Here is a 22,872-nt window from a genome sequence, read left to right as displayed (position 1 = left end):
CTTTATTCATAAGTGTCTCCCACTAGTTTATCTAATTTTTTTCAACCCCTTAAGTGAAAATTAAGCATTCATAATGCTAGTGGGAATAGGGATCCTACATTCCATCACACAACCTCGGCTGTGGCATGAAACGTCATGTGATGTTCAATAGGCGGACAACTCTTGTCAATTACATCTTATGTTATTCCCTAATATAACTTTAGCCTCTTGAATAATTGAGTCACGGCTGTGGCACGAAAAACTCTATATTCTAAGTCAAGTCTAACCCAACATTTCGTACAATTGAATCAGTCTCCAACGGCCCACGGCTGTAGCACGTACCGACCTTTAGATTCTAATTCAATGTACACATCTCTATGTAATAGACAAGTACTTTTTTATTTCGAAATCAAAGCCCTCGTCTGTAGCACGAAACGACAATGATTTAAAAATAAGAACCACTTTCTACTATATTGGAAGGCTATGACCAACACAAGCCCGTTGTGTCATTGGCCAATTACTACTTGATATTATTTAATTTTAGAGGGATTATATTACGTTACAATCATAATCATATTATAAAGAGATTCTTCCTTTTAAATTAAATATTTCAAATCAATAATCGATAATCAGATGATTCCCAGATCGGGTGGAGCATTGTCAAGAGGCGTCACTTAATAACCCTTTCTTACAGATAGAAATCTGTTGTTGATAGAATCATCCTTTCTCTCAATATTGAAAATTCATATTCAATTACGTGTTTTATAAAAACAAGAATCTCATGATCGTATTCATAATATTTATTGTTAAGGCAAGAAACGATTCCTATTCTAGATTTTCTAGAGCACGCCTTATATTGATTTAAGTTCACCTAAATTTATCATCGCATGGTAAACATATGCATATATCTCATATATAAAATTAAATAAACAAGTAAATGTAAAGTGCAATAAAGTAAATGTGTTTGGTTATGGCCCCATCCTATGTGATCTTTATCAATCTCATGATAAAGATCAAGGTCAATCTAATATGGTGATGGAAATAAATACAACTACTTATTACATAAGTCTTCTTCTTTGTTTAGACTTCTTGTATGCCTCGTCTTCTTCTTTGTATCACCTCCATTGGATAGCCTTCTTGAGTCTTCAATTATATTACATGATTGAAAGTAAAACTAATCTAATGAACTTACAAGAATAACTCGAGTTACATTCAAGATTTATGATTACAAAGATTGACGACATGCAAGTCGTATTTAAAACCAAAACCAAAACCATTACACTAAGGTCAAAAGGCCATAACCATCCACCATGCTCATACAACACATAAAAGCATGTTAAAACACATAATCTGATCTTAACATATCATATTATCCATGATCTAATCATAAAAAGAAAATATGACAAAAATCAGAAAAATCAGAATCATATCAGAAAAACAAGAATCACTGTTTACGGGCAGTAAACGACGTCAAACGCCTTACAGACGAGTCGTTGATAGCTTTAGTTATCAGTTTTGTTCAGACGCCCGTTTACCTATGGAATAGGGTATTCGTTTGCGTAAATCAGACACAAGACCCAGATTTCAGCAAATCTGCAGCAGCCACTTCAGAATCCGTATCTAATATGATTCTCATAATTAGAACAAACATAAATCATGTATATATCAGTATATATACAGATTACATAATCATCTTATGATTGTACAACTCACATGAATATCATATATTCAAAACCATACATATATAAGCATATTATATCAACATCAAATCATGGCGAATCACGTACATGCTCATATATCGAAAACAGTTAAACACATAAACGAACTAAAAACTTTTCGCAAGTACCTCTGATGTCATTGAAGGGTTTTTAGCACATAAACGCAGCGAAAATGTAAATTTAAATCTTAAAAAAAAACCGAAACCCTCCGCATGATCCATGCGAAAAATAATATTTAATTTGTAGTTCAATATGTTTACCTTAAGAAGCTTTACGTTAATGGAAAGATGGAGGTCTTTAATGGCGATCCGAAAACGATGAACGGAGATCCTTAGCAGCTGCTCCTCAAGTGTGAAGCACTCCACCGGTATCCACCAAGAAAACGATGTAATGAAGGAGGAGGAGATGGAGAGAATTAGGGTTTTGTAAATCTTTTTGGTTTTTGGCAAAAATAGGGTCTATAATAGTATATTTATAGGCAAAATTTTCAACTGAAAATTTTCCCATAAAATATTATTATTATTAACCCTTTATTATTCTCACTAATAATTAAAACACCTTTTAATTATTAATCCTTTTTCTAAACTCTTTAGAAATAATTCTCTCACTTGATTTAATTTCCAAAAATTAAATTCTTAATTAATAATATTAAGAACCTTTTCTTAATTAATTTATAATCAATTAAATCTCATTTAATCAATTATTAAATTTTCCAATTAATTATTTATTTCATAAATAAATAATTATCAGCCATTATTAATTAATTCCTCCACCATTAAATCATCCTCTTTTATGGTGTGACCCTATAGGTTCAATATTAAGCCGGTAGTAGAAATAAATAATAATAAAACTATTTTATCATTATTTATATAAATTCTATAATTCATTAAATATGATTAATTAATTAATCATATATATTCTACATCGTGAGGGATACTTCTCAGCATATCGCGACTATCCGGATAATACGAATTCACTGCTGAGAATACCAAGAACCTATTCAGTGAGTAGTTACCGTACAATCAATTCCTTCTACCCTGCAATGTCACGATTAAATACAAGGCATGGAACTTGTGTCAAGCCTATCTTATTTAATCACTTGCTTTCCCATTCACTATGCTTAGTTCTATTTAATGTAAATTAGAAACTCCTTTCTAATTTCATTCACTTTGGCCAGAGATTCCTGAACTAGCATAAGTGGATCAGCATTGAACATTCTCTTCCTTCACTAGAAGGGGTAGATCCTTTATTGATCATACACTATCTTCGTGTACAAATTCCTATACCCAGTAGAGCCCTTATAATTGTCCCTTGAGACTAAGAACTAAACCAAAGCATAGTTCAGTGTACACAAGATGACTATGATGACCTCAAGTCTAAGGATACTTGTACAACTATCACTATGTGAACAACTGCTAACACGTGAGCGAACTCCATCAGTTGTTCAGTTGTGTGAGTCATGTTCAGTGAACTTATTCTATAATAAGCACCTACATACTAGCTATAGTGTCACCACACAAATGTCTATGAGAACAAACATCCTTCATAGTGAAGCAAGCATAGTATGTACCGATCTTTGCGGATTATTAATTACCAGTTAGTAATCCTACGACCAGGAACTATTTAAGTTTAGAGTTATCATCTTTTAGGTCTCATTATTATGATCTCATCACAATCCATAAAAAACTTTACTCTAAACTGTGGTATATCTTATTTAAACATTTAAATAGATAGAGCCCGCAATAAAAATAAAACAAGTCTTTTATTAATATCAATGAAATCAAAACAGATTACATAAAAGTTATTCCTAAATCATCATACATGATTGGACTTAGGACATATCTCTTTCATAGAGTTCATAGGATCTCAGAATAATATAGCCGATCCTTTGACTAAAGGACTGGAACCTGCAGTGGTCCTTAAGTCAAGATTGGGGATGGGACTGTCAACCCATAATAATTCATCAATAATGGGGACCCAATACACATGAGAGGAGATCCCTCGAAGTGTATTCAATGTGGTAATAACAAGCTATAAGGATGAATTGGTAGTACCTTTGCTTCATAGATGATACTATTGTATCTGAGTCTATCCCCTGTAAACCTAGAAGGTACTGACACTGCTAGAAAAGTAGGAGTGTTCAAACTCTGAATGGGATCAAGTCATTTAACGAGATAAAGGCAGTATATCTCTGAATATGCCCAGCTAAGCGAATGTAATTGTGTGGTCGTAATTAGAGGAAAAGGTTATTCCTTGAAGCATTCGACGAACAAGATCGAGACAAGACCATTAATGTCTCAAAGCCGTAGATTGGCACCATAGTCGTTGACTTGTCGTCGTCTATGGAACATGGTTATACTAAACGGATTAAGACTCAAGGTGAAATATTCCATCTGAATCCGGTAACCATTGAAGTAGAGGACTTAGGAGGGTTCAAACCCGGAAGGGTACCGACTCTGAAAAACAAGTCATGATGAAAAATATAATCGCAATTATGTATGGATTTATGGGGGATTGTTAGAAAATTGGATTTTAGATCATAATTTTATTACATTCTTGATGATAATCCTAAAATCTAATGATTGTAAGTTGTTCCATGATATGTGAACTTAAACTTTCATATATGGTTTTAAGAATTTTGCTTAATGAAATCCATAGAGAATGTGACATGAAGTTAGCTCAAAAAAGCTTAGAAAAAGAGAGTGTATTTTTTGTCCCACATTGAAAATAATTAAATGGGGTATAGGATTTATATGGTATCACACACATGGGTAGTATACAACTACTAAGGTGTGTGATGGTCCATTATGTTATTGTGTACTTCACGCGCGCACACACACACACGCGCGCCGCCGCCCCGCCTCGCCACGCACCAGACCGGGTCAGGTCGAAGGGCGATTTGGGCGAATGTCTCGACGTCTCGCGTACGCGAGGTGACCTGGGCGAGGATTTTAATTATTTGTGATTTAATATTTTAATTAGAATTTATTTATCAGTTTGGGCCTGGTTATTATTGTTGGGTTGGGTTCAGTTGCTAAATTGGGCTAAGTAAGTTTGTAAGTGGGCTTAGTCAAATTCATTTGATACATTGAACCTGGACTATAATATAATTTATAACTGATAATAATATTTCAAATTAAATATTTAACCTGATATAATAATGTGAGTGATAAATGTAAAGCTGCTATAATTCTAATTTAAATTCAAAATTCATCAGTTTTTATTTATTTTATTAATTTTGTAGTTTAATTCCTATATTAATAGTGTGGTCAGTTACACTTAGCCTCTACTATAAATAGAGGACTAAGTAGCTGAGGTTGAACACACAACACACATACATTCTCTCTTCTCTTCTTTGCATTCTCTCTTCTCCCAAATATAAGTCCGAGCTGCTTTGTTTTTCCGGCGACTGAGGTGCTAGTCGAGGTGGAGTTTATAGTTGGTGTTGTTGAACATATAACTCCGAGCTGTTTTATCCTGGTGGAGACATTGCAAGCATCCCAACATAGCAGGTGGGGGCAATTATCTCTTCAACAGCAGTCAGGGCTTTGAGCAAGGCCTGGCGACTCAGTTGTTTTGTTACTTTCTGCATTTTACCAGTTGCACATCACTGCTTTCTGATCTTTATTTAAGTGTTAAAGCTATGGTTACTGGTACGCACTCTTGCTTTTCTTTATTCTTACAGTTTCTGACTTGCATGCTGTTTACCTACATGTTTTGCTTTGTTAATTGTTATCTTGGTCTTGCCTTACTAAATTCAATATATAATTGCCTCTATGTTGCTGTAATAGTTAGTATTATTTACAACATTGATTACTTAATACATTATCAGAGCCCGGTTAACGGAATGGTCTCAGATTCGGGTCATCGCCCTCATTTGTTGTATTAGAAATCGGTATATGTTGTGCATTAATGTGGGTAATTTGTATATATTTAATTATATATATGTTATGTGGTTAGTCGGTGAGAAATATATTATACTTTTGAATAGTATGAAATCTTATTGCTCTTTATTTTAGACCTACAAATGAACATAACCGAGTTTTGTCCGAGCCGAGTTTAGTTTATTTTTAAAACGAGCCCAACCGAGTTTAATAACCGAGTGGAAAGTGATGTTCAAGATAAACGAGCCAAACCTAAGCTGAACACGAGTTGTTCACAAATAACCGAGCTGAGCCAAACTCGAGCCGAGTCGAGCTTGTCCACTAATATTTTTAATGTATTTTTCAATCGAATAATTTTAAATTATAATTTATAATTTTACAAGTTATATCGAGATCAAATGCTAGTTTTACCTTAAAATTATATATGCACACTCACACTTTACACTTATTTCTTAATCTAGCTATATCATTTTATTTTTTCAAGACGATTTTTAAAAATATATCCAATTTTATTTTTAATTATTGAGACATTCGTAACTTTATAAATCATACATTACTTTTTTAAAATGACGATGTCAAATTTTATTATGTTTTGTTGTTTTACTTAAATTTGGTTTATGTAATTTATAAGTTACTTAATGATGTTTATGAAATATGAATAATTGGAGATGAATGTATCATGATAACAATTTGAAAATTACATACGAAAAAACTAAGTTAAATTTAGAAAAATAAATAAAATCTCTTAAATAATTAAATTATTAATAAATGATGAAACAATGTACCATTAAAAATATTTAAGTGATTAGTAATAATTTATTATTTATAATATATATAAACTTTATTCGAGTCAAGTCGAGTTACCGAGTTAGCGCCGAGTCCGAGTCGAACCCGAACTAAACGAGCCGAACAGACAAAAAGTTCGGCTCGACTCCTTTATTTATCCGAGTTTATTTTCATGTTCAAGACTGGCTGATTTAAAAAAACGAACCGAGTTGAATTCATTTAAACGAGCCGATATCGAATTTTATTCCCGAACAACTCTATTTATTTGCGGCCTGCTTTATGTGACTCAACATCCTTGTTTAACAAATTTAAAGCATGTACTTTACAAATCTTATAGGCATATCAAAGTAATTTACACTTTATAATAAGAGTCACATTTTCCATTTCTTGTGTAATAGCATGATCTATCAAACAAATCATTCGTAGAGTTAGAGATCTTCAGCATTATTAACACGTAAGCCTAGATACAGATTTCTCTTTAGCGAAAATCACTGTCTAATCGGCTGGTGGCAAAAATTGGCAGATAGAAACACAAACAAAAAGTTCTTATATATATATATTTACTGTCTGTGATTGCTGATACATACAGACAATCAAATAATATTGATATCTAAACAAGGAAACCTGAATAGTAATGTAACAATATAATCTTAATTACAATACTCCACCATCTATGGTGACCTAGCTAGATATATAAACAATTAATCTGTGTATCGTAGTATTGTACTACATTGTATATATATAGTGTGTACAATTTTTCTGTTTGAAGAACTCCGCACCAACATGAGTCATCTGGTCTTGGCTTGCCACAGAACCTTACACCACAGCAATATCGCTAACGCGATTAAATGACCAGAGCATTCTATTTGATGAAAACTAAGTTGCCGTGATTATCTTCGAATTTCATTTCCTCCATATTTGAAGTTCCATCACCCGAATTAATATCTTCAAAGTTCGGATCCATAAAAAATCCATAATCATCTATTTCGCACTTGGAGTTAATCAAAATCATTTCATTAAGATGATCAGTGTGAAATTGATGAGATAGAATAAGGAGATTAGGGTTTAATGGTGAAAATGAATGGAGATTATTAGGGTGTGCAAGGCTTTCGGAATCAACAATATGTTGATGATGACGATTATTATTATAACCTGGAAGCATAACTTGAGCCGCATCAGGAGATGTGTCACTACCAGCTGTTGCCTCAGCATCATACACATTTTGTGGGCTCAATTCTGAAGTCTTTGATTTGTAAAAAACTCTACATAGTACCCAGTCTTCCTGCATAAATACAAATGTATATATGAAAATTGGTATTAATTTTAACATTTGGGTATATGATTGTGTTTATATTGTTGTGCGTCTGTACTCATGTCAGATTGATCACCAGAAGAAAAATGGACATTTCTGACCAAATTTGATTGTCAGAAATGTACACTTATAGTGGATGCTGTCTAGAGATACAAGTAATTTACTTCTAAAACAAAACTGCACTTCCTTGGTTAAAAAGCAGAAGCTAGCGGAAGTTTAATAAGGATTATAGAAAGTTTGTGAAAGAAGTGTTTGTGATGTGAACTCGAGAAAGGAATGAAAGTAAGAGCCAAAATGGATTTGTGTATGTTGTTTGATGGTTAGCAAAAGTTTATATTAAAAATAAAAAATTTCTCCTCAGTTAAGTTTATAATATATGCAACTGAAAATTAATCCATACCTTAGGAGGGATAAGAGGATTTTCAAGGCGGAATTCATGCATGATCCAACCGGTTTTAATCCCATTAGGAGCTCTATTTTTGTAGAAAACCAGAGTCTTTCTCATCCCAACAACACAATTAGTCGTTGGATCCACCACTGTACGATCTTTTCCAGTGGCCTTCCAATATCCAGTTGTGGTGGCTCTGTTTGTTCGAAATCCGGTAGCATACTTCCGATCCCTAAAGCTGAAGAAGTACCACTCTGTTGAATTCAGCTTTGCAACCTCTTTAATGTCATCACGAAAAAAAATGTTAAAAATGAAGAGGAAACGCTAGCTACAAGTACACACTTGAGGTTGTGATAAAAATAAGATTTCATAATTACTCGTAAACTACTGTTTTTATCTTGCTAAAGGCCAGGTTTGATTTGAGAGAAAGCTTGGATAGAAGATTTGTAAATGATATCTACTATTTACTATATCATGTAAATAGTTAAGCTACGGATCGTATTATCTCCTTTACATATTAAAAGTTTTTTTGTTTTATAGAAGAATTGTGGACCATATATATATTTCTTGTAATTTAGTAGCTGTGTACAGTCTATAATTTGGTGTCTCGGATTTCAAATTATTATGCAGTATACTGGACGAGTTCCTTACCGGTTAACCGCCTGAACTAGTTAACGCACTCATCTCTCTCTCTCTCTCTCTCTCTCTCTCTCTCTCTCTCTCTCTCTCTCTCTCTCTCCCTCTCTCTCCCTCTCCCCCTCCCTCTCCCCCTCCCTCTCCCCCTCTCTCCCCCTTTTTCTATATTATGTGTCTAGAAGAACCGTGTCATTTTCAGATTCTATATATTAATTTTACGACCTAATTCGGATATAAAACTGTAGTATCACTTGGATCATAATCGTAAAAGTAAGAGAGATCCACAGACCACAAGAACTCTGTTTACGTACAAGTATATATTAATAAACCGGAAAACAATTACCTTTATAGCTACAAAACATAACACTAGAAGAAAACATGTGAGATCCGACTGTTAACCCACATAAAGGTGAAATTAACGGTATACTGTTGCTCGGAAAATGTTCTGTTTGCGTGTAGTGTAATGCTAAAACAACAATTTTGATGTTAGGACAAATTAAATCGTATATGAATGATATGTCACCAACAAATACATGGGCCTATCAGGTTTATAGATGAGCATGTTACCCTGACCAATTGGATTCGAAATGACAAGTGATATAATTTTTATCAAGACTAGCTAGCTTCTGAGAAAATTTCTGTTTACAAGTACAGAAGCATATGCAAAATGATCCCCACACATTTCAAGCCAAACGTACAAAAAATGATATGAGAGATAGTAACAAACAATATACACGAACAAGGAAAAACATCAGAAAGGACTATAAATATATGCCATGGAACTGAAAAGAAAGCTAAACTAAAAGTAGAGTTTACCAGGAAGCTGCCATGGCTCACATGTATGAAGGTCAATATCCACAAGAGTACTACCATTGGAAACATCTTCATGTGCAATCTTTTTGTGAAGATAATGGCACACTAATTCTTCATCGCTCGGATAAAACCTAAATCCCGGAGGTAGCGCTGCTCCAATATCCCTTAAGGCCATTTCACTAAAATTAACTAATGTTTTTTCTTTAATTAGGAAATTTAACAAGGTTGGAGTTGGTTAAGAGTTAAGACTCTAAAGAATAATGTTGGTGCATGATTCTCAGAGAGCTGATGATGGAGAAAATTAATATATACATGTATGTATGTGTATTATGTATAGGAAGGGAAAGGATAGGTGTGGTTATATATATACATACACAGGAGAGAGTAGACCTGGCAAAATAGGTCTGGATCCGAAAAGTCGAACCGAAATTCATGAAACCGAGATTCGATCCAAAATCCGAACCATATAATCCTATAAAGATCCAAAAACCGATTTACACCGATCCGAAAATTACTCGAACCAAAAAATCAACCGAAAATGATCCGAAATACCAGATTCGTTTATAACTTGGAACCGATTAAAATCGAATAATATATTAACCGAACCGAATATGACCCGAAATAAGTAAAATTAATAATTTAAATAATTTTATATTTATGATAACATACTTATTTAATCGTATTCTTTTATAAAAATACATTATATTATATTAAAAATACTAAATTAAATTAAAAAAATATTTTTTAGATCTCACAAATTAACAAAATAAATATGTTATGATCCAAATTTAGCCCAAAAATTTTGTCCGATTTTAATCAGAATTTCATCCGATTTTTAATCAAATTAGATCTGAACCATTAATTCCGATCCAATCCAAATGGTTTTCAAATATATCATAATCAGAAAATCGATTCGATCCGAAATTGATCCGATCAAAAACCGAATCGGTTATCCCAATTGTTAGGTCTAGGAGAGAGCTAGACAGCTTGGCATTGGAGAGAAACTTATAACTTTAAAACTTCAAGTAAAATTAATTGAACCGACAATAAATTATATGGCTAGGCTAAAAAACAGATAATTCATTAGCATGAAAATATGTTATTTAAATCTACCTACTTATTTAATTGAAAATTGCACTATCATTAAAGTAGAATTTCATCGTCAACCCTTAAAATTTTTTACTTTTATTAATATTTTAAAAAAATAATATATTAATTTTAACGGAATAATTATCAATACATATTAGGACGAATTCGGACTGCATGTCATGCTCATTTTGATTACGTTGCTTAGTCGATGTACCCTAAGAATAGTTAAACACTCATAATATTTTCTAGGGGTGGTAAATAGGGATATTTTTTTATTTTCTTTTTTTTACAAGAGTGTTACATGTTCTTCTATTTCATTTGATATAAATACTCTTTTGGGAGGGTCTAGATAATTATATATATACTTGTAGATGATTTCATTAGTTATATGTTGGGTTAAATATCAAACTTGTCACTCAAGTGAAAGTGATATATCACTTTCTTTACTAATCTTAACGGGGTATTATTTTGATCAAAGTCATATAATTATTAAATAGATAACTCCAAAAATATGAAGAGAAAGTAAATATTATTTTTTGTTAAGTTATATACATTTTTCTTCAACGTCACTATAATCACATGAAAAGTTATGAACTCTAGTATTTTAATAATATATCTAGATTTTAAAATTTTTATTTACTATTTATTTTTAATTAAGTAAGATAAAATAACTGTAAAATTTAAAATAAATAGTAAATAATTTTTTTTAAATCTAGATATATTATCTATAATACTAAAATTCACAACTTTTCATTTGTTTATAGTAGCTTTGACGAAAAATGTGTAGAACATTACAAATGATAATATTTACTTTATCATCGTATTTTTGGAATTATTTATTTGATATTTATATGATTTTAGTGATCAAAATGATAACCCGTTAATATTAGTGATGAAGTGATATAGGGCATTAACTTCAGTGACTACTTTGATTTTTAACTCGTTATATGTTAATTTATCTCATGAATAGTAGGTCCGATTTTCTAGATAATTTTAAGGTTGTCGAACATATATAAAATCTCAACATATATGTTGTAATTTACTGGATTGTTTTAATTGTAATCGTCATAATAATACTTTTTGTCAATTACTTACTTTTAATGAAATCACGTATCACACCTCATATATCTGCGCTCCTTAACAAAACAAACAAAACAGTGATCCTAAGAGAAAATAATGTTCTCTTATTTAAATAATTGGCTCATTGCTATTGTGAACAAATATTCCTAATTTATTTATGGTAAAAAAAAAACTCCTTACAACTGTTTATGTGATTAAGAAAATCTCAAATCGTGCAAAATTCATATTTATCTACTTTTATAAAATTATATGAAAAAATGTGTGATTATCTTTCATGGGATAGCCTCAAATGAGAACTAGTTCCCCGGAGGACTAATATGTTCTGTAATTAGAGAAAAGTTCTATGGAAACCAATTTTTTATCGGAGAACTCGGAGACCACCTATGTTGTGCATTCAAAACACTATGAAATATATTTTTTTGTGAAGTATATTCTACGAATATCACTAATTCATTAAAAATGTTGAAGATCTTTTAAATTTAATAAATATAAAGTGTATGTTATGCAATTTGAACAAAAGTTCTGCAAACTAAACATATTTCGCGGAATAAAACATTTTGTACTGTTCTACATGCAGTATATGCATGATATTCAAGATTTTCAATAAAATAATGATCTTTGTAGAACATAATTCGCAAAATATTACGTTTTGCAATATTTTTATGCAAGATTTTAGTTGTAGAACATAAGTGGTCTCCAAGGTCTCCAACAAAAACAAGGTCTCCATAGAACTTGACTCTCTGTAATTATATTTATGTGTTCTGCAAATATTTTTTTACTTTTTTCTTCAGTTGCATCAAAAATTCTCATAAACACATTTTAGTTTTACATAACACATTTAAAATTTTAATAAACAATGTCATAAATATTATGGAACACTAAATATAAAAGTATAGTATGTTCTGTAATTTGTGCATAACATACGCATATGTTATGTAAAAACTTCCTCATATTTTTTTAAATACAATTTTTTTGTTTTTCATTAACCTAATACATGCATTTTGAATAAGAGATACAAAAAAATAGACAAAAAATAAAGTGTTCTCCAGTGTTCTCCAATTAAGGTGTTCTCCGTGGAACCCAACCCTATCTTTCATTATATATTTTTGTTTGTACATATATTGTTCTTAAACCTGAGTTGAGCCTAGTGAATAATCTGCCAAATCTGTTTTATATGTCTTTTTTTATCTAGGTGATGCTAAAAAAAATATCTCTATTTTGACTCACTTGATAACTTAAGACGGAATGTATTTTCCGTCTTAAGTTTCTTTAAAAAAATATTATTTTCTAACGGCGAACAAATGCTAGTATAGATGACATTTATTGTGGTTGGTGGGAACAATTACGACGGAATATCCGTCATAAGTTATACTTAATTACAACGAATATTCCGTCGTAAGGTACACACACTTTTTATTTTTTTTTCTTATTAACTTGATTGGTAGATTAATAATAAGATATTTAACTTACGACAGAATGTTTGGAAATAACATTTCGTCATAAGTTTAATGGAGTCGTTCTTCCGCATGTCTTATCCAATCCTTTTTTTACTCAGTTGGTGATAGCTTTAATAATAAAATATTAAACTTATGACATAGTTTTTTTTACGTCATAAATAATTACGACGAAACAGTTTTTCCGTCGTAAGTTGGCGCACATTTCTTTTCCTTCGTAAGTTGGCCGTCGTAAATGGCCAAATTTGTTGTAGTGATTTCAATATTAACTAAAACACCATACTCATAAATGTCCTTGTATAAAAAATCAAAGGGTAATGTTCCCTCACAATCATGTGTCAGGAAACTGTTAACCAACACACTGTTTTCCATGTCCGCGCTTATTTCCGCGGAAGCAGACCCTTTTCGCGTATATTTTTCGCGGACGAGGAAATGACAAAAATGCTCGTAAAAAGAGTCTGCGTTTATTCTGCACGGAAGGCCTGAAGAACGAATAAACCCGATTTTGACTCGTTCCTGCTTACACTTATATATACAAATGCAATAACGTTTCTATAAAAGGTTGAGGGGCGATTCATGGGCGATTTCTCGCGATCCACGGATGTTTCTGCAAAAGGTTAGATTCTTGGTTCAATATATATCCGTAATTTATTATTCTTGGTTATATTTGGGTTATTAGGGTTCCAAATCGACCCAATTTGGTTTCCAAATCGACCCGATCGTTATTTTTGTGATTTTTTGTGTTTGTATGATCTTGCTTGTATCGGTTTTGATGAATGCTCCAAATCACACATCGGCCCGAATTGTTGTTATTGATTTGTATGTGTTTGTTGTGCTCCTTTGTATCAATACATTGTTGAATTTCTTGATTAATGATTTTGTTAGGTTTGTTGTAGCACTGGGTGAGAATTGTGCCTTCGTATCGGTACATTGTTGAATTGGGTATTTGAAAATTTATTTTCAAATAGGGTGTCGGGTGTAAAATTTTGTGTTTTGGTGGATCAATATATTTTTTACATACAGATGTTTTGAGTTGTGTAAAGATGCAATTTTGATATGTTGGAATTGTGAGTTTGATGTTGTTGTTGTATTTTGTTTGATAGGATAATTGTGGAGGTTGTTTTCGATATATTGGGGATATGAACAAATGTAGTTTGTTTGATTATATGGTTCTTTGTATATATAATGGAATGACTTTGTTATTCTATAGGGAGATGAACGTTATTTGTGAAGGGGGTTAAATTGTTGAATAAAATATTCTTAGTTGTGCTTATATGATTGAGATTGGTTATGTAGTATTGTCGTTGGGATAGCTTATACATACAAAGTTATGGATTCTATAGTTTATGTTTAGTTTATTGAATTGTTTTCATGTTTATTATTTCAGGATGGATAACATATTGCTTGGTCCAGTTGGTCATATTGTTATCTTTGATAACGAGTATCATGTGAGTTCGGATATTTGGAAGGGACATGAGCGAGGTCCTTCAGAGTGTTATTGTGGGAACAGGAACATGCATCGTTGGGTTTTGTCTGATGCTCAGAAGGACTTGTTGCATAGCCTTGATTTTGGTGTGTTTTCAAATCCGGGTGTGGTTTTATAGAATGATGGGAGGTTTGTCACGACACTTGTGGAGAGGTGGCGTCCCGAGACCAACACCTTCTTCACGAGACATGGGGAAATGAAAGTGACTCTGGAGAATGTTGGTTATATCTTGGGTTTACCGATTGCTGGACTTCCGATTGTTGGCGACGGTCTTGAGAGTGGCTTGGGGTATTTTGCGAGACATTAGTTTGAGCCGTTGGATAAAGAGGAGGTGAAGATGGCATGGGCCAGAGCCAGCAGAAAGTACACATGGTTGTATCAGAGATATTGGAGGGTTGATCCAAGGAGGATTGCTATCCACACACAAGCATACTTGCTCATGGTTGTTAGCTCTATTTTGTTTCCTACCAGTAGTAGGAATGTAGTGCACCCGAAGTACATTGGACACCTCCTCTTTCTTAGGGGTGTGCAAACATGGTCCTGGGGTTATGCGGTTCTTTCATATCTATACAGGGGTTCGAGCATGCAGCACAGAAGGGGGAGAAGAGGATTGCTTGTTGTACGTGGTTATTGCGGTTATGGGCATATGAGCGGTTCTTGATTGAGAGACCTCTTCCTGATCCTTCCAGGGATTCATATCCAGTTGCTGAGTTCTGGGATAGGCCGGTTGATGAGGTGGTTGCTGAGGAGGAGGAAGAGGAGGTAAAGGAGGAGGCAGAGGAGGAGCCTAGGGGGAAGAAGGGGAAAAAGGGGAAAGAGATGAAGGAGGTGAAAGGGAAACAGGTGAAGGGGATGGAGGTTAGGGGGAAGAAGGTGACGGAGGTGAAGGAGGTTAGGGGTAAGGGTAGGGGAAAAGGATGGAAGGGTAAGGTGCAGGCTAATGTTTACTTGATGATGCTATGGATGAGGATGTTCCTGGGACTGGGATTGTTGTTAAGAGGAAACGGGCTATTGTTAGGTGTGATAGTAGATTGGCGCCTCATCATAGTTTGCCACATTATAGAGGCGAGTTTGATAGAGTTGTAGCTAATATTGTGGCGTGGACGCCATATGCCCACTTTCACGAGGTGGAGGAGGATTCCGATGGGGATCATGTAATATCTGTTGAGGATTGGGAGGTTCATTTCTTTGGTCTTTCCAGGGTTCCAGTTATATGTTATGGTATTTTTGAGTATCAGCATTCTAATAGGGTGATTAGACAGTTCGGGTTCAGACAGGGTATCGCACGGTCACCGATTAACATGTCAGAGTATAGGAAGCCTATGATTCCGTTCAATCCCTATGACTGGCGGGGTATATGGTTTGCTGACTGGGCCCGTTTTGGTCATCACCCCGAGGTTGTAGTGGCTCATCAGCCAGACCTACTGGATGACACAGTCTATATGCAGTGGTACTCAGACATGGTATGTGGACCTTGGACACAAATGTTATGCACAGTTTGCAACCCAAATGATGGCTAGATGATAGGATCATATATGCTTATATGGTATAATATTTAACCTTCTTTCATTTATGTTGTTATTTTTATTTCAATTTGAATTTTTATATTTTACAGTTGTTGTGTGCTAACCTGTTTCTTGCAGTGGTTGTTGCGTGATCGTGAGGAAGCCATAGCTGCAGTGGAGGTGTATCTGAGGATGCCTTCATACTACTTCATGGATCCACTTTTTATGGAGTTGGCGAAGAAAGTGGACTACTCACATCCCTATTCCGCGAAGGCCATGCATTTCTTTATTACTTGGGCGAGTTGTGGTATAGGTCCACCAATTAACCAGGTGGACTACATATTTGTTCCCGCGAAAGTGAATAAGAATTATTAGATTCTCATGATATTTTCTGTGAAGGAATGGGGTGCGATGGTACTTGATCCTATGAACTATAACGTTATCCCGAAGAAGAAGAGTGTGTGGTAATAGTTCCTTGACCACAACTTATATCGTAACTTTGAAATCATTCCTTATTACTTTCGTGAAGTGATGTTATTTTTTGTTGTATGTTAGGTTGGAGTTGTTGCAGGTAAGCTTCGTTATGTTGGCTAGAATCAAAATGTCCCAGATTAAGAGCCTTTAGTTCATGTTTGGGAGGCAATGCCTAAACAAGATAACTACTCAGATTGCGATGTGTACGTATGCAAATATATGAACTACACCTTGCAGGGATATGACCTCGCTAAAGTGCGTTGGGATGCCTCGGACGTGGAGATCTTTTATTATAGGATTGCCAAGGAGCTTCAAAGATAGTTGGCTAAACCCATACCGACACATTGCATGAGGCAAAGGATAGAGAGGGTAGCCGGAAAGAGTAGCAGTTAGGTTATTCGTCTAGTTGTGTAGTTTAATTGAACTTGTGTAGTTTAGTTAATCTTGTGTAGTTTAGTTGAACTTGTTTTCTTACGCTCGAACATCATCACGTACCTTTTATTTGGTTTAATTACAAGTGATACTTGTTTCGTTTATATCGGTCGTTTATCGACCATGCCCCTTTCTCGTCCTCTTTTCAGCTTTTTTGTTTTTTTATTGATTTGTATATATAATGGCCCCCATCAACTTGTGTGCAAATCTTAAAGGGTTTGGATAACCTTCAAATTTTTAGGTTTTGAAAAATTTTGGCGATTTGGGCCATATTTGGAGGGGTGCCTAATTTCGGTGATTTTTTTTGAAATTTTACAGGCTTGTTGTTGTTATAATATTCATATAATGTTGGATTATTGTTGGTATCCTTTGAAACAGGTGGGAATGTGCCATTACAAATGGCACATTTCAAAAAATATTAATCTGCTTTCCGCGAATAATAAGCGCGGAAGGGTTAATGCTTTCCGCGGTTATTTTACGCGAAAAGGACAGTAAGATTTTGAAAAATAACCCCTTTTTTCTTTAAAATTTGTAAAAAATGATGTATTTCAACTCTATGAACTGCATTATGGAATAAAATATTGATTAGAACATCGTTGCTTATGACTTTCAAAATTTAAGCATTACTTTACTATAATGATGAGCATATGGTCATTTGCCAACTTTGCATGTTAATTTCCATGCATGAAAAACATAAATATTATAAAATAAATGTGCATTACACTTCATATCACATAAATAAAGTTATATTTTGACATAATAAGTTTTTAAGTAATGGATCAATGACAAATGAGAAATTACATAATCGTCGCAATTCAAATCCAAATAAGTGCATAACTTGTCTAGTTTGACAACATTACATCAAAATATAATAAAATACTTAAACAAAGGGAATTCTCGTACGAGCTACCATAACTAACTAAATCTCTAAAAAGTTAGAGAAGCCGCCCGATAGTTGGTGCGTTGAGACCCCGGGGGGGGGGGGCGTCGGCCCTCACAATGCATGTAACCCAATAGAGCACAACAACACAACCTTCGCGGAGCACACCTTCAACGACTTCGACATGGGTCTCATGATCATTGCATATAGTGATAGGAATGGTGTTCGACCCGTCATAGAGAGTGAATTTGCACCATGGTGCACGCCTCCAAGCCCATGCGGTGGTATCGTCACCACGTAGGTGGGACACCCAACTGCCCATGAGCATCATGGCATAGCTAAAAGGGAATGAGGACCCTTGACGTGTTCAATGCGTACTTGGTCCCGGGTGGTACCCTCACGAGGCTTCAACTTACGTATATCCGCGATCCTATCACATTTCACAAGTTTACCGCCATCCAATTCGGATAGTCTCCATGGGTCATCGGGGGACTCCTTACCCAAGTTCAAAACGGGGAGAAAGTAAGGCGGCATATTGCTCCACACTCTTTCAAACTTCCAAGAAAGGGTTAAATAATGGCATGTTTCGGCCCAAACCCTTGAACGGTATGCCTCTTCTTCGGGAAGGTGCAACTCTGGGTCTTCTTCCTCCGCTTGGGGAGGTGCTTCGTTAAACCGTGCTAGTTCCTCGCTCCATTCACGAGCGATTACATCCAAATCGCCAAATGTTGGTGACATACAGTCCTCCAGTTCGGAGTCCGAGTCCGAGAATGTGTTACTAACGTGAGACACCAACTCGTCATCCGAAGTATTGCCCATTTCACCTACATATAATAAGAAATGCATGTTAGTAAAATGAGGTAGAATTACTAAAACCAATATAAGTGTAAAGCATGAAAAAACAATATATAAGAGAGTGTTATATAAAATTTGAATTACAATTGGCCACTTTGACTTTTTCTCAATTCTTCCATTTTCACTAAATATTTTCTAGCATTATGTCCCTCAATGTTGTAATATCCGCATTTCCTTTTTTCCCTTGCAAGTTCCTCAACGGGACTTTTAATTCGATGCTCTTTTTTGCGCCCTTTGGTTTTCGAAACAACGGGGTCAAGAATAGTTTCATGCAACTTCTCTCCACTTTCTTGAGTTATTTTGGTATCAAATTCACATCCAATACATTCCACCCCATCAACGGGCATTTTCTCAATAATTTCGGTCTCTCGATTAATAACTCTCACGACATACTCATATCGTTCATTCGACGCCATGCAACTATGACTAAACCCCATAGTGAGCAAAGTCATGTGATTAAATATATCCGTTGGAGTCAAATCATGGGATGGGACATCATCTCCGGGCATGTGATATGTCAATACACCATCAACTCTATTGGCATCCCTAGTCCACCTCCGTTTCACAAAATGTTCTGGTAATTCGGCCACACACCTCTTTGTCAACACAATAATAATATGACGACACGGCATGCCCGAATGCTCAAACATTCTACGTATGCAAGAACCCCTTAATGACAACTTGTTGAAGGTAACAAGATAAGTGGTTCTTTTAGACTCAAACATTAATGGTCGATAACATTTGTAGTACGTATCCTCCACATCTTCTAAGAAACGATCTCTATCCTTCTCCATAAAGTACTTTGCGGCCTCAACTAATTAGTCTTGAAATCTTTTAAACATCTCTTTGGTATAAATGGAAGCGGCATGGTGCTCCAAGGCGGTCTTCATTCGCATGCAATGAATTTTGTAACGTGTATTATAATCCTCTTCTTTCTCACGCATGAATTTTCTTTCTAAAGCTTTTTGTGCACCCTCAACAAATTCTTTCAACCACGTGCAAGACCCTACATAAGCACTAAAAAAGACATTCATTCCTTCGCTTCTCGATGTTATTTTTTGAGCCACGGAAAAAATTACGTGTATAAACATCGATCCATTTATGCTTCAAATTATACAAGAGTTGCAACCATGTATTATTTTCTGACTTGTATTTCAAGATCAATGCATTCCACCTTTCCTCAAAAATTTCTTTAGTCAACGAGTGATATATGCAATTGTTGAAGTCGCCTTTAAATTCTTCCTTTGCATAGTAGGTTGAGAGTTTCTCCAAAAATTTATTACTAATGTGCCACAAACACAATAAATGTGTCATGTTTGGTAGTTGAGATTGAATTTCCCCCGCCATAGCTCGATCTTGATCACTGATAATAGCCAAAGGTGCTTTTCCTTCAACGGCCTCTAACCAAGTACCCAAAATCCACTCAAATGTAGTCTTCAATTCATCACGCATTAGTGCAAATTCAAAGATAAATGATTGATAGTGATGATTTACCCCGGTGAAAGGCACAAACAGCATAGCATACCTATTTATTCGATATGTTGTATCGAATGCAACCACATCACCAAAATTTTTGTAGGACAACAACGACCGGAGGTCAACCCGTAAAAGATACTTCAATCTTCCTTCTTTATCAATTAGAGTCCGAATAAAAAAAATTCCCCCACTTTCCTCTTCTAACCGATGTAACAAATCTAATCCCGCTTGAGCATCATTCACACCCAAATTATCTTTTCTAAAATCACGCACGACATTTCTCAAGTGTTGGGCATGAAACCCTACTTGCTCCTCTCCTCCGTGCATTTTTCCAAATATATTCATTTGTTGTCTAGGTACAATACCCGAAATATAGAAACTCTTAATTAAATTCTTTTGGGCGGCGGTTACATGTCGCTCTCTTTTAATCAAACTCATTTTAGAAGGCGACACAACATCGTGATTGTGATTTAACTCCAACGATGTTATCTCCCATTGACTTGTATTTCGCCTATTAATCACATAAATCCTAAATTTACATCAACTTCTAGGAAATTTATCTCTACGCCTTTTCTTATTCGCATTACCGACACTTCCTATCAAAACTTCTTCATCCTCGACGGGTTCTTTATCACGGTTTTCTCCCGCTTAATTACAAACATAAGTACGGGCATATATTGTTTTGTCCCCACGCCTTTGTGTATTTTGGATTTTAATTGCAAACCCATTTTTCAAAGCATAAGCCCTAATTACATTTTTGGCTACTAAATTAGGGAAATATTGACTCAAAAAAAGAATTACAATATCTTCTTCTCCAACAACACTCTTATCCCTTGTCTCACTACTATCATGCATAAACTCACTATTTTCATGCAAATCTTCATTTTCAAATCTATGTTCACTAACAAAAATATCTTCATCACAATCATCAACAAGGTTAACATAATCTACATTATCATTACGTAAGCAACTACCACTAATATCAACAACTTCACTATTTACAACATTGAATCACTTTATCAATTCTTTTCAAAAAATTTCTACCTTCAAAGCTAGAAAACATCTTATCCATAATTAATATAAGAAAAAAACAAGAAATTTAGCTTATCAAATGGAAATTAGTGAGTAAGGATGAACAAAACCAATAAATCCCTCCAATTTGACAGAAGTTATACAAAAAGTAAAGTGTGATCGTTTTAGGATTATAAACTGCAAGTACAGTCATTCCGCTATTAATAACCGCGGAAGGGGAAAGTCATTCCGCGTATATTAAGCGCGGAAGGCCAGCGTTCCGTGGAAAACAAGCGCGGACTGGGGAATTTTTTTTAAATCCTGACCTTTTTTTTAAATCCTGGCCAGCATTCCTGGAAACAGTGTGTTGGTTAACTGTTTCCTGACACATGATTGTCAGGAAACAGGACCCAAAATCAAAATGCACATTATTTTATATATTTTGTGTGTATATATATATGTGTATATTTACTTTTTTGTTGGAATATGTAATATAATTAATATAATATGTAAAAATAAAGTTGTTTTATTTAAAAACTAGAAAATAAAGATTATATTTTTTTATTTCTTAATATGTGTGAAATTTAGAAAGTGGATTATATGAGATGGAGGGAGTATTTCTTAATTTTGTATATTCTATAGAGAAAATATTTGTGATCCTCTCTGACATAATGATATGACGAGTAACTTACTATTTTACATTAAACTTATATATGAGATTTAGTTACATTGTCACTAGAAAATCAAACTATTGATTATTGATCGTCTTTGTACAAATAAGATTAAATCTGATGGATCCCTCGACATTTCTCTCCTATCACTGATTTTTCTATTAACCCTGCTAATCAAGAAAAATAAATGTAGCTTAGATTTTAACATGACAAATTATTCACACCAACTTGAGTGTTATATTCTATTCAATAATAATCGGGGATAAGTTCATTTTTAAAATAATACTAATCTCTGACAGGTCTGTAATTAGTCACGGTTCCGAGGATCGACAAATAAGATCTATAATTAAAGAAGTAAAATTGAAAACCAAACTAATCTATGGTGCAGCAGAGTTGTATGTATATATTTTTCGTGTCTTACAAAGACGGTTTCGCCCAGCATTGCATCATATATTCCGCATGTGAACAAAAAGAATTAATTACCAAAAGATTATCCATAGTACACATGGGACCTATACTTGTATACACGTTCCAATGTTCCATTCTCTAGATAAATCATAGACTTCTATATAATTACTGAAACATGCAGCTCAGAATGGATTGAAATTATCAATCATGCAGTTCCTGTCTATTCTATCTTGATCATAGAAGAATAATTTTGCATTCGAATCTCTAATTAGAGGGTCAAAATTGAATATTAATAGGGCCTAGCTACCAATGCTTGTGATTAATGAACTTATGTAGAAGTTACTTCAAGGGTTTCATGTAAAAATGCTTATCATATATTTATATAATAGCAGCATTACATATAACTCCCAGTTTTAATTATATACCTCAGAAACAGAAAAATATTAGGTAAACTTAGGTCAATCACCTACTTTAATTTAACGTTTTCCTGAAATTTTACTTTAAATAAATAATTTACTCAACGAGGTTATGACTT

At 34.2% G+C, this 22,872-nt stretch overlaps 3 protein-coding genes across 3 annotated transcripts; all 3 read right to left on the bottom strand.

Annotated features, from left to right (window-relative positions):
* Positions 1-6,905: 6,905 nt before the first annotated feature.
* LOC141692532 (NAC domain-containing protein 21/22-like) lies at positions 6,906-9,830 on the bottom strand. The gene is made up of 3 exons (XM_074497403.1): positions 9,520-9,830; positions 8,080-8,345; positions 6,906-7,649 (listed from the first exon to the last, which is right to left on the bottom strand). Exons 1-3 carry the CDS (start codon positions 9,689-9,691, stop codon positions 7,230-7,232), a joined length of 858 nt encoding a protein of 285 aa, XP_074353504.1. The 5' UTR covers positions 9,692-9,830; the 3' UTR covers positions 6,906-7,229.
* A 9,021-nt stretch (positions 9,831-18,851) lies between these two features.
* Positions 18,852-19,565, bottom strand: LOC141691125 (uncharacterized). The gene has a single exon (XM_074495868.1). The coding sequence runs from the start codon at positions 19,563-19,565 to the stop codon at positions 18,852-18,854; it is 714 nt and encodes a 237-aa protein (XP_074351969.1).
* A 223-nt stretch (positions 19,566-19,788) lies between these two features.
* On the bottom strand, positions 19,789-21,319 carry LOC141691123 (protein FAR1-RELATED SEQUENCE 5-like). The gene is made up of 3 exons (XM_074495867.1): positions 21,292-21,319; positions 20,972-21,194; positions 19,789-20,758 (listed from the first exon to the last, which is right to left on the bottom strand). The coding sequence occupies exons 1-3, from the start codon at positions 21,317-21,319 to the stop codon at positions 19,789-19,791; spliced, it is 1,221 nt and encodes a 406-aa protein (XP_074351968.1).
* Positions 21,320-22,872: the final 1,553 nt, after the last annotated feature.

The sequence above is a fragment of the Apium graveolens genome, chromosome 10, assembly GCF_009905375.1.
Source record: "Apium graveolens cultivar Ventura chromosome 10, ASM990537v1, whole genome shotgun sequence".
NCBI lineage: Eukaryota > Viridiplantae > Streptophyta > Magnoliopsida > Apiales > Apiaceae > Apium > Apium graveolens.
The sequence above is the reverse complement of the archived record's forward strand: the minus strand, read 5'-3'. Positions and strand labels throughout refer to the sequence as shown.